At 43.7% G+C, this 13,226-nt stretch overlaps 1 protein-coding gene across 1 annotated transcript in view; it reads left to right on the forward strand.

Annotated features, from left to right (window-relative positions):
- Positions 1 to 13,226, forward strand: part of AQP9 (aquaporin 9) — a 43,253-nt gene that overhangs the window by 21,096 nt on the left and 8,931 nt on the right. The window contains exons 2-3 of the mRNA XM_061157254.1: positions 4,668 to 4,794; positions 11,480 to 11,617. Of these exons, the coding sequence (XP_061013237.1) occupies positions 4,668 to 4,794; positions 11,480 to 11,617 (265 nt within the window). The remainder of the gene's footprint in view (positions 1 to 4,667; positions 4,795 to 11,479; positions 11,618 to 13,226) is intronic.

The following is a 13,226-nucleotide window of genomic DNA, read 5'->3' on the forward strand; positions in this document are numbered from 1 at the left end:
GAGAAAAGGGAACCTTCATGCACTATTCATGGGAATGTAAATTGGTGCAGCCACTATAGAAAACAGGATGGGTGTTTCCCAAAAAATTAAAAATAGAACTACCACATGATCTAGCAGTTCCATTCCTGGGTATTTAGCCAAAAGAAATAAACACTAATTTGAAAAGTTATATGCATGCCTATGTTCACTGCAGTACTAATTACAATAGCCAAAATATAGGAACAACCTAAGAGTCCATCAATAGATTAATGAATAAAGAAGATAGGGTATGTCTATGCAATGGAATACTACACCACCATAAGAAACTAATGAAATTGTGCAATTTGTGGCAATGTGGTTGGACCTCAAGGGTATTATGCTAGGTAAAATAAGTCAAACAGAGAATATAAAATCAAAATAAATGAACAAACATAACAAATAGAAACAGACTCAAGGATATAGAGAGCAAACAAGTGGTTGCCAAAGGGGAGGGCAGAGGAGGGATGAGTGAAATAGGTGAGGGAAATTAAAGAGGTACAAAGTTCACATTATAAAAGAAATGAGTCACAGGAATGAAAAGTACAGCATGGGGAACATAGTCAGTAATATTATAATAAATTTGTATAGTGACAGATGGCACCCAGACTTGCAGAGATCATGGTAATGTATGAAAATAATGAATCATTGTGTTGTATACCTGGAACTGACATTGTAGGTCAGTTGTTGTTGTTGACAGTGTTGTAGGTCAATTATACTTAAATAAATAAATATTTTTTTAAATTACTGGGAAGAAATAAGCCAAAGTTTTATAATGTCTGCTCATAGATAAAGGTATTGTGATTGTTTTTTCTTTATATTTTTATATATGCCTCATATTCTCTCTAAGAGAGAATTTAGAGAATTAGAGAATTCTCTAAGACAATCTGTACAGGATTTTAATCTTAAATAAAAAACATTTTTAAAGGCTTCAAAAAATAAAGGAGGATTGTGCCCATTCGTGGGCTCTGTGTTTTAAGAGAGATGCTAACAACCTTGAGCTTATCTAGGCGAGACTCATTGGGATCTGAGGAGCCCTAAGGATCCAAGATGAAGGGACAAACATTCAGCAGAAAAAAATTAGGGAGGACTTTTATCTCCCTCCACTTAGTGGAATGCCTGGTATGTAAAAGATGCTTCTTCTCTGAGATCCCAAGACTAAGCCAGGAGCTAATGAACAGAAGTTATAGGATAAAAGACTACAGCTTCATGTAAGGAAGGGCTCCCCAACCACTGAACACCAATAATATATTGAACGAGCTACCTGATGTGGTAATAAGCTCCCTGTGGCTAAAGGCAACCAACATGGGCCAGGTCAATGGTTATTTAGGATGTTGTAGTTTGTGTGCTATCGAATTCAGAAGCAACACAGTCATGGCTGAGAGGTAGCATAATGCAGGGTTTAAGAATGCAGGCTCTGGAGGCTATACCATGCTCACCCCCTGGAACCTGGCGAAGCCACACAGAGGCTGTGTGTAGGTGTGTTGGCCACCATCCCAGGTGAGGCATCAGTTGCCTGCCAACATCAACCTCTAGGCATGTGAGCCTTCAGACAATTCCAGTCCTTCAAGTTTTGAATCATCACATTTGATACCAACTGGAGTAGAGATAAGATGCTCTACCAAACTTTGCCCAAATGACAGATTCACAAGCAAAATAAACGTTGCCATTTTAAGCCACTAAATTTGGGAATAGTTGCATATCACTGAATAACTGGAATGCAATGTTTATGTGATGTTCTGAATTGCCCTTGATCTTAGAGGCCACTTAACAGGTGCTGAGTCAAGTAAAAGGAGGTATTATTTTCAGAAAGGGAATTGGGTGCCTTGGGCTAATGAGAGCAGAGAAGGTTTGGTGAAACAATTGGGAGAATATGAAAGAGGATTTTGGGCAGCACAGTGAAGGCTAGATCCATGGCTTTGTAATACCCTCCCTCCCCTACATGGTTTTGTGATTTTCTAAGTCTTCTGGAGAAAGTAGGTGCTGGATCCTGGCATGAAGGTGAAAGAGACACTGGAGGTCTGTGGATGGCAGGCACAGAAGGACTGGTGGTAGGCTTGGGAAACACACCACCCAAGGAAACAGAACAGAGTTGCATACTATCCCCTGTTGGTATGCAAGAGAATCTTAGAGACTGTTTTCTAGATAAGGAAATCAGGATCAGGCACTTGGAAAACAACTAAGTACAAATTGTTCAGTAGGGACAGTACAAATGAATTACAGAGAGAAAAGATTAGGTTTAGTGAGAAGACTATGAAAGGGTGATGAATCCAAAAAAGATTTCTTGATAGCGAAGACCGGAAAAATTGAGACAGCATGGCTCTTCCTGTGTCTAAGAAGGGGAACAATAAGGCAGTTCTTAATGGTTAGAGCATGGAATCATGTTGGAAATTCTATCAGCAATACTATAAATGACAGTTCTCTCATTTTTTTTAAAGAAGAAAATTACAGTGGGCACTCAGAAGAAGGAAACAAGGGTGAGTGACCAATTTCCTAGTGATCAGAGTATGATAATGTCAGGATAGCCAAGGTCTACTTCCCTGGTGCTGTGAATACAGGAGAGAGGAAGCAGGCAAGAAAAGATACCAGCAGGCAATTACTTGTCTGCCTCATTAATTTTCAGGCTATAGTAAGAGTATTTAAAAATTAGGAAGAAATGATGTCAACATGGGCTGAAATCTTCTGAACAGCAATTTCTGACTAAGCAAACTGAAGTGCTTACCTTGTTTATTTCTCCTTCTGCTCATTTCCAGAAGTGCACAGCTTCACTTCAGTTTTGTTCAGTTGCTCAGTAGTATCTGACTCTTTGTGACCCCCATGAACTGCAGCACGCCAGGCTTCCCTGTCTATCACCAACTCCTGGAGCTTGCTCAAACTCATGTCCATTGAGTCGGTGATGCCATCAGTTATCCTCCCTAGAAAAGAACAAAAAAGCAATTTCACCTTCTAGGGTGGAAGAGGACAGTATTAATCACAATGAAGTTTGACAGACCAGAAGCCTCCCCAGGTCCACTCAGACCTTTTAAAGCTTTTACGCCCCCTGTAGAATATCACAAGTCCATGAATATCACACCATAAAAGAGGGAAGAAGCTTATTTGGAAAGTGGTAATTGCTAAGGACTGGCCCGTGTCTGAATGTGTCTCTCCTTACCCCTGGTTGTCTAAATCAGATCTTCTAAGCTGTCAGGAATGTTTTGTTTTGTTTTTTTGCTCTTTTCAGAAGAAGCTGCCAAAATGACAGTTAGCTTGGAAGTTGTACTTGGGGCATTTAATTGGTCTTAAATTAAAAAGAAAGACAGCAGTGTGGTTTTAATTCTGACATTTATTATAACAGATAAGGATTCTAGAAAAAATAATGTCAAGTCTAGGTGAAATTGGTAGGCTGTGAGATGGACTCAGAGGAATTTTTCATTTCTTAAAAAGGGAAAGGGAACCATGTTCCTGATGCAACTTAACTTGGCTCTCAGTACAGGGTCTGGAGCAAATCTGTCATTAACATCAAAGACAGCCCCATGCCTGTGATGTGCAGCCCTGGTGCACCCCTCCAGATGTCAGGTCCTCCCTCTCCCTACTGTCTAGCAGTTAGAGTTAAGTCGATATATCTTAGAATCAGGGACTGGAGGGGGTGTTCAAAGATCATCTAGGTAATTTCTCTGCCTTCAGGGAGGAGTAAAACAAAACCACTCTATATGTGTTAAACATCCCTTGTTTGTAAATCGTATTTCTCTGAAGGACTTCACAAATGAGCCCCAAGGGAGCTATTTAGAATTAATTCATCACTATCAGGAAATGGTTGATGTGCATCCTCTCTTATTTCAAGCTCAGACTTCCCTTCTCATCCTTTTGTGAAGAGACACCATAGTTGGTTATTATCATCCTGATAAGGAGCCTTCCTATTCTTTGTTTCTTGTTCCTTGAATACATTTGTTTCTGAAAACTTTTTTCACATACCCTCAAATCATATCCATTACTTGATGCAGAGTCCTCCCCACAGTTGGTGCTCTTCTTTAGTTAAGAAACCCAAACTGGGATCTGTATTCTAGAAAAAGTTTGGCTACTTGACATGCAGAAGCAATGATCTACAATGATCTACATCCAGAAGCAATGATCCTACAGCCCCAGACATTCCTCCAGGACCACACTGGCTCTTTAAACCACAGTGTGAGGATGGCTGATGGTTGGGTATTGTCCTGTTGCTTTCCTACCAAACTTTATGCAACTGTTTCATCTTTCCCAATAACCCTCCGTCACCAAATGTTCCTTTCTTCCCCCACCTTCTACCCTCCCTTCCTCTCACCCTTTCTTTTTGAAGTATAATCGACATACAACATTATGTTAATAGTTTCAGTTTTATAACATAATGATTAGATATTTATGTAAAATGAAATGATTACCATATTACTCAATTTATAGATTCATTAAAAATTTTAACACTGTGAAGGCCTAACAAAACTCATCCATAATCCAGATGCAGCCTCGGGACCAGCATTTTGCTACCTGTGCACAGTTGGAAGATTATAAGCGGATTTATACGAGGTCTGTGGCAGCCTGGTTTGTGAATGTGCTTGAAAAATGCTTCTTGTTACTGTGGCTTCCCATTGTCTTTGATGGTGGCCATCTTCACTCATTTGTTGAGTTTCCTCTCATTCCAGGTCCTTGGATGTGGTTCTGTTGCCCAAGCTGTTCTCAGTCGAGGACACTTCGGAGGCATCATCACTATCAATATTGGATTTCCAATGGCAGTTGTGATGGCCATTTATGTGGCTGCAGGTGTCTCTGGTAAGTACCAGAAACAACGACAACTGCTACTAACTCAGCCATATTCTGGGTGCTTTACATACCTTAACTGTTATAGATCTCAGCAGTCCTACAAGAATATGTCTTTGACTCTATTTTTATAAATGACCAATTTTAAATGGCCAGCAAATAAATGGTAAGTGACTTGCCACTGTGGCAACCTGCAGCAAGAGACAGAGATGAGGGTTGGAACTCAGAACTGACTGATTCCTAAATCCGGACACCGAATGGTATTCTTTACCTGTCAATACATTCTTTTACAAGCTCCATCTCACTCTTAAAACCACTTCCCAGATATTCTGCGAATGGCCCTGTGAAGATCACTCCAACAGAGGCAATTCCCTAGACCTTTATCAGAGCAATCAGTGATTTGCAAAGTAGCTGGTGCTTTCATGGAGGTGCAGGGCTAGTCAGCAGGTCTTGGTCCAACCCTGCCCTGAGTGGTAGACTAATTAAAAGTGATTCTCGAGGTTCTGAGAAGCAAAATGAAATGATACTTAATGCAGCCTGGGACCTTAGGAAGGAACTGTGGAAATGATCCACTTCCCAAAGGGTTGCGCAATCTTCAGCAGCCTTGTCTTGGGGACTCAGAACACTAAGGTAAGACTGTTGGTGATAAGGGAAGAAGGGGACCCCAGTGTGCTGGACACTGTATGGGGTGCTGTATACAATATATCTCCTTTCTCTTCTGTATTATCTCCTCTCTCTTCTACAGCAGCACTCTGAGGCAGGTATTACTGTCCATTCTACAGAGAAAACTGGAGCCCTGAGGATTTTTGCTTTTTGCTTTGGGTTTGTGCTCAGTCATGTCTTTCCAACCCCATGGACTATAGCCCACCAGGCTCCTCTGTCCATGGGATTGCCCAGACAAGAATACTGGAATGGGTTGCCATTTCCTACTCCAGGAGATCTTCTCAACCCAGGGATCGAATCTGTGTCTCTTGTGTGTCCTGCAATGGCAGACGGATTCTTTACCACTGTGTCATCTGGGAAGCCCCCAAGGGGTTAAATTAACTGCCAGACATCCCACAGCTGGTAAAAAGGCAAATCAAAGATTTGGCCCGGGTCCACAAGACAGCAAAGCACAGGTCCCCATTACTAAACAAAACTTCCAATGATCTATCATGGGAAAGGCAGTTTAGACAGGGCTGTGCAGGTCCAGTACAGGGCAGGACGGTCCAGGGGAGGATCCTGCAGGTGAGCTGGCTGGACCGGTGACAAGCACTGCCATTGTAGCACTGAAGAATGACTACCCAGACCCCCTCAAAGCCTCCAGGGACTAGGTGCTTGGAACAATCATTTGCTGACTGGCAGCCTCTCCATATCATAGGGACACACAGATCCCAAGGTAGTCCAGGTTACAGATTCCCATGTATGTGATTTGTTAAATAGGAGCAGTTATTTCTGTTCAAACTTGTGCCGAGCCTTTGCTGTGATCCCACACTCTACTGCCTACCCGAGATGCAAAAATAACCAGGGGGCCACCCTGAATGGGCCAAGGCTTGATGACGGTGCAGGCCTTGACACCGAGGCAGAATACCTTCTTGGCTTCAAACAAGCATGCAGAATTATCCACTGCCTCCCCCACCCCCCATGCCCTCCCAACTATATTCAGACAAGTGTGGTTTCCACAAGCCATGCAATATAAATGTAGGCATATTCTCAGCTACTTTTTTAAGGTGGAGATGTGGTTTGGCAGTATTTCACCTACCTAACTCCCTGAATTGAATATCACCAAATATTTACTTAGGATAAATTGGTCCCAGACCTTACCAATGTAGCTAACACTTCACCACCACCGCTGTCAACGTCCGTTTGCATACACTAATATATTTGGAGTTATCATGGGAGGAAAGGAGCAGAGACCAGCAGGAGGGGAGAAGAGGGAGTGAAAGATGGTGTGAGGTCTCCCCATCTGGCCTTTAGCCTAGGGTTGGTTAAGCCCCTGCGCTCAGAAGGGCTTGTTTTCACCAAACGCTGTTTCTGAGCAAGGCTCGGGAGTTGTCCAATGTGTTCTGGAGAGGTTGTGAGATCCCCAAATGCAAGGAAAACAGTCTCTGAGCCTGGCTAATAGAAGGCAGCTATTGCTGTTGTTTAGTCGCTAGGTCGTGTCCAACTCTTTGCAACTCGATGGACTATAGCCTGCCATGCTCCTCTGTCCATGGAATTCTCCAGGCAAGAATATGGAGTGGGTTGCCGTTTCCTTCTCCAGGGGATCTTCCTGACCCAGAGATTGAACCCACATCTCCTGCATTGGTAGGCGGATTCTTTGCCACTGAGCCACCTGGGATGGCAGTGTTGAGCTGGGGAAGGAGAGGTTATCTCCCATCTCTGTTTGGAACTAAGCGCTATTCAGGTTCCCTGGGAACTGGGGGAACCAGGCACAGATAACACACTGGCCCAAAGATGACATCAGTGCAGACTCAGTATTGGTTTTAACAGCCCGGGAATAGGAAAGGAAGATGCCTGGGGGTGGGGGGGGTGGGGGCGGGGATGGTGAGGGGGAGGTGATTCTCTCATAGTGGCTGCAACTAACATACTGGTTTGTGGACACTTGTGAGGCCCTCTTTGGGAATTCCAAAAATAACCAATGTATATTAGGCATAAACATAAATGGGACCCCACTTTGTGGTCCAAACTGGGAAGGTCAGCTGACTCTGGTTTTGGAACAGAAAGCGTTACTTCTCTGCACTGGACTCACTTACCCTGCCCCCTTGTGAGCTTGCCAGGAATCTGGCAATCCAGTCTGGTCAATCAGACTGCAATGTCTTGCAATGTCTTGATTATGCACCACGCCACACTCAGCATTTGCTCTGCTGACTTGTCCCTTGACTAGGGCAGTTGTTTCTGATGCAGCATTTTATAGGCAATAAAAATCTCCAGAAAAAAAGCAAGATTGCTTAATGAGAGCTAAAATAGTAGGATTATCTCCGTCACAGAGTTGTCTGTGGGTGGCAGGGAGAAGGGGACTCGTCTAGGACAGAACCCTGAACCGGATCACCTTGCTCATGTAAGACTTTCATCTCAGACCTCCTCCTGGGCTTTGGTTCCACCCCCCCGCCCCTGGGTCTTTGTGTGAATAATCTGACCATCACAACCACTTTGACAGCCAAGATACACGCATGGCCCTCTCCAGCTGAACACTCCTGTTTCTTCTGCAGTCTGTTTTGTCTTTCAGGTGAGGGTGAGCATCTCTGCAAAGAGAAACTCTCCTCATTGCTTTGCAAAGTGCCCTCCCAGACACACCCTCTCTGACCCTCAAACAGCTTTCCCTCTGTAGATCTTTGTAGCCTGAGCTATCTCAATAAAGACCTCTGGCTATTTACATCCCCAACTTTCATATCTTGAACACCTATTAAGTGCCTTTTGGTATGTGAAAGTCAAGGTGAATAGTAGTTTTAGCCTCAGAGTGCTTTTGAGAGACTAAAAGCATAAATCTTTTATGCTTTAAACCTACACCAAGTTTTATTTTGGAAGAGGAGCTTGCTAAATAATAACTCTCCCATTGGTGGACTCATCTCAGGGGAGATATTTTTGATTGGAGGTGATTTCTTATGTCCCCACGTCCTTTCACATTGGGTCCCTCCAGGCTGGCCGGGTGGCGGTGACCCTCCAACTGGCCTCTGGAAGAAGAGAAACAGGGCTGGCTCCAGGAACTTCTCCCCTGCCCTGTGTGGTCCCCTCTTCTAAGCCCTGTTTCCAGCTTCCTAGTAAGCTGTGCTCTTGCCAGCCTCCAGAATTATGACTCTCTTAGATTTAAAAGCAAAACAAAACAGGTGACGCATGTGTAAGTCTTCAGGAAGTCACCTGTGCTTTGATGTATTGACATTTTCTTGTTCATATGAGCCCCTGAGGGGCAGAGGCAGGTGAAGACAGGGCGCTCATAGTTTAGCCAGCAGTCAGAATCCCTCCCCACTGCAAGCCCACCTTGGCTTAGAGATTCAGGAGAAGCACAACTTTCTTCCTGGAGGCAATGAGAGGAGGGAGGCTTCCAAAAACAAGCTTATCAGTAGGTTCTGTGTGGAGTCAAATGGCAAAGTGTCATCGTCATCATCACCATCATCATCATTATCACTGCTTTGTTTACAGTTATTTCCACAACCCGGAGATCCACATTTCAGTGTGGTTACACTGACAGTCACTCTAATCCCCCCAACACACACACTAAATGTTTCACATGTGTGTCCTTTGTCCCTAGGAATCAAGCCCATATGTTCAAAGATGACTTTTGAAATTTTTTTGCCTGCCTTCTAAGGCAGAGAAAACCTTTATAAACTTGGTAAAGAAAACCTAGAAAAGTCAAAACATAGGCCCTAGAGTTCAAATAAGCTTGGATTTTAATCTGACACCTACCACTTATTAGCCATGTGACCGTAAACTGTTACTTGACTTCTCAGTTTCCCAACCAGTAAACTGGAGTAGGAGGCATCTCACCGGTTTCTTAGGAGGATCAAGTGCGTGTAATTGCCCATATGACAGCATCTGGCAAGTGTTCAATATGTGTAGTTGTTGCTGCCACAGCAAAGTCAGCTGGGGATAGCAGTAGCCTACAACAAGCCCTCTGCCTGAACTTGCAAATGGGTAAGAACCAAAGAGAATGATTTCTTGAGTCAGAGTTTAGGTTGGAGTGAAGGAAATGTTATTCTATTTCTGTGTGTGAGATATACATTGTCTTTGCAGAGAAACTACAGAGAATCCATTCAGAGGTTGTGACCACCTCAAAATAAACTGAGCCCCTTACCTCAGTGAGAGGCAGAGCCCACCAAGAGAGGGCCATTAAAGACATGTCTCTTTTTCAGTCCTAATATTACTTCTATATCCTCTGGACATGGAGTTAGGAATTACTAACATAGAATTTTGGAGAAGGCAATGGCAACCCACTCCAGTACTGTTGCCTAGAAAATCCCATGGACGGAGGAGCCTGGTAGGCTGCCGTCCATGGGGTCGCGAGGAGTTGGACACAGCCTGAGCGACTTCACTTTCCCTTTTCACTTTCATGCATTGGAGAAGGAAATGGCAACCCACTCCAGTGTTCTTGCCTGGAGAATCCCAGGGACGGGGGAGCCTGGTGGGCTGCCGTCTGTGGGGTCGCACAAAGTCGGACACGACTGAAGCGACTTGGCGGCAGCAGCAATATAGAATTTAATATACTAATTTATATTTAATATACTAATATACAATTTAATATAGAATTAAATCTTCTAAGTATATTATATAAATATATTGATTTTAAAATATACTGAAGCTAACAGTTTACATCAACCTCTTTGGGGTTATTGATTTATAGATAGGCAAAGCCCAGTAGAACAAACTGTGGAAAATTCTTAAAAAGAAGGGAATATCAGACCCCCTTACCTGCCTCCTGAGAAATCTGTATGCAGGTTAAGAAGCAACAGTTAGAACCAGACATGGAAAAGCAGACTGGTTCCAAATTGAGAAAGGAGTATGTCAAGGCTGTATATTATCACCCTGCTTATTTAACTTATATGCAGAGTACATCATGCAACATGCTGGGCTGGATGAAGCACAAGCTGGAATCAAGATTGCCAGGAGAAATATCAATAACCTCAGATATGCAGATGACACACCACCCTTATGGCAGAACGCAAAGAAGAACTAAAGAGCCTCTTGATGAAAGTGAAAGAGGATAGTGAAAAAGCTGGCTTAAAACTCAACATTCAAAAAATGAAGATCATGGCCCCTCCAGTCCCGTCACTTCATGGCAAATAGATGGGGAAACAATGGAAACAATGACAGACTTCATTTTCTGGGACTCCAAAATCACTGCAGATGCTGACTGCAGCCATGAAATTAAAAGACACTTGGAAGAAAAGCTATGACCAACCTAAACAGTATATTAAAAAGCAGAGACATTACTTTGACAACAAAGGTCCATCTAGTCAAAGCTATGGTTTTCCCAGTAGTCATGTACGGATGTGAGAATTAGACTATAAAGAAAACTGAGCACTGAAGAATTGATGCTTTTGAGCTGTGGTGTTGGAGAAGACTCTTGAGAGTGACAGCCAGGAGATCTAACTGGTCCATCCTAAACGAAATCAGTCCTGAATATTCATTGGAAGGATTGATGCTGAAGCTGAAACTCCAATACTTTGGCCACCTGATGCGAAGAACTGACTCATTTGAAAAGACCCTGATGCTGGGAAAGACTGAAGGCAGGAGAAGGGGATGACAGAGGATGAGATGGTTGGATGGCATCACTGACTCGATGGACATGAGTTTGAGCAAGCTCTGGGAGTTGGTGATGGACAGGGAGGCCTGGTGTGCTGCAGTCCATGATGGGTTGCAAAGAGTTAGACACGACTGAGTGACTAAACTGAACTGAAAGCCCAGTAGACAGAGATGATAGATGGACAGAATGATAGACATATAAATAGACAGAGATGGAAAATAAGCCACTTGAGTACAAGTTTCTTTATAAATTTGACTTTGAGAAAGCTAAACTTCCTGAAAAGTATCTAACGATGCCATGAGGATTAATAGTCCTCTCTTCCTCCCCACTCTCACACACACCCCCCTCTGTGTCCTCACATATGGTTCCTTACCTAGAAGACTGAGTTCTGCCTGAAGTCCCTAGACAAGCTTTTCTTCACAATAGTTCTCCCTGGCCTGCCCTCTGACTTTCTTAATCACCTTGTCTTCTTTGCAGGTGGCCACGTCAACCCAGCTGTTTCTTTCGCATTGTGTCTTTTTGGACGGATGAAGTGGTTCAAATTCCCCTTTTATGTGGGGGCCCAGCTCTTGGGAGCCTTTGTAGGGTCTGCAACCCTCTTTGGCATTTACTATGGTGAGTAGGGCCCCCAAGTTCAGAGATTAGGGAGGGCTGGGTCTAAGCTGAAATTCAGGATTACTTGGCAGGAAGAGGTGAGACAAGGAAGAACAGGACAGAGTCTATCATACACTTGACAGGCAGTTCTAAGTGTCCTGAATGAAAGTGAAAGTGTTGGCTGCTCAGTTGTGTCCAACTCTTTGTGACCCCATGGACTGTAACCTGCCAGGCTCCTCTGTCCATGGAATTCTCCAGGCAAGAATACTGGAATGGGTTGCCATTCCTTTCTCCAGGGGATCTTCCCAGTCCAGGGATTGAAACTGGGTTTCCTGCATTGCAGGTGGATTCTTTGCCATCTGAGCCATCAGGGAAGCACTTTTAAGGGTCCTAAGTTCTAATTAACAGGGCCAACATTATTCTCAGGGCACATTCATGAAGCCTCTTAGTGAAAATGATTACAACTTAAATGAAGGGGAGAACATAAAGGAATTCTATCTTTAGACCCAACAAGTACTACAGTGTAAACAATGCCAAAGCAAACAACAGGCGACTGGCTTCTCCATGGCTTTCTCTGAATTGGCTGGGAGAGAAGTCATTGACTAGCGGCAAAGGGAATGATGAGTAAGTATTTAGAGAAGGAATTTGGAGCAAAGCCTTTGAGGGAAGGAACACAGCAGAGAAATGGGGTGAGTAGGGAACCCCATCTCCCTTTTGTCCAACAGCCAGGGCTTCCATTTGGCAGCAGTCCTGGGGGAATCAAAGTTCTGACAATGGAAGATCCAGACTTTAGTTCCATGTGAACTAAGTAAGTAGCTGTGTGGCTTCAATAAGTCATCTGACCTTATTGGTCTCAGTTTCCTCCTCTGGAAAATGAGGGAATGAACTAGATGCCTTCAGAATCCCTTCAAACTAAAAACTCTTGGGGTTCCATAAAATCAACTGTTAAAGTAGTTCCTTGTATCTAACCCAAAGTAAATCTCAATACCTTATATCTCTCAAGCTGGAACACTTAGGAAACTAGAATTTATGAGCCAAGCCTAATAGCAGTACCTGTGGAAAGGCACCTTTTCCCACAGACTATCCTAAGAATTAGAGTGTAAGAAAACTGAAGGAGAACTTGAGATCAGACCAGAAACCTGGAGAGTCAGCTGCTGGGTCAGGAGAGGCCTGGGGGTCTGGGACAACCTAGACCACACCGGCTATGTCAGGGTCTGCTGTGTCTCTTGCTCTAAGCGCATCTTCACTGTACTTGATGCCCTCAAATGCTGGACTGGTATTAGGGGTTACTGAGAACCCTCTGGGAATCATGAATTCTGCCTAGAGCAGGTCTAAGCTTCACTTTGGCTTTTAGTCAATCTTACAAATTCTAACAATCCCCTCAGAGAAAACTGGTTCCCAAGACCCACTGAATAAGGACTTGGCTCAAGTGTAGGGAGAACCATCCGGGGCAGCCAGGGCTTTCTCTCTCTGACCCGTCACCCTGGGAGCTCTCTGGGCATCTCTAAAACTACCATACTATGAAACAAAGAGAGGCGAATGATATGGATCTGCCAAACTGAACCTGGCTATTTGTTTGTACTTGCTCAGCACAAGACCAAGCATAGGCCACCCTCTCTTCTGCCCAAAG

The sequence above is a fragment of the Dama dama genome, chromosome 12, assembly GCF_033118175.1.
Source record: "Dama dama isolate Ldn47 chromosome 12, ASM3311817v1, whole genome shotgun sequence".
NCBI classification, from domain to species: domain Eukaryota; kingdom Metazoa; phylum Chordata; class Mammalia; order Artiodactyla; family Cervidae; genus Dama; species Dama dama.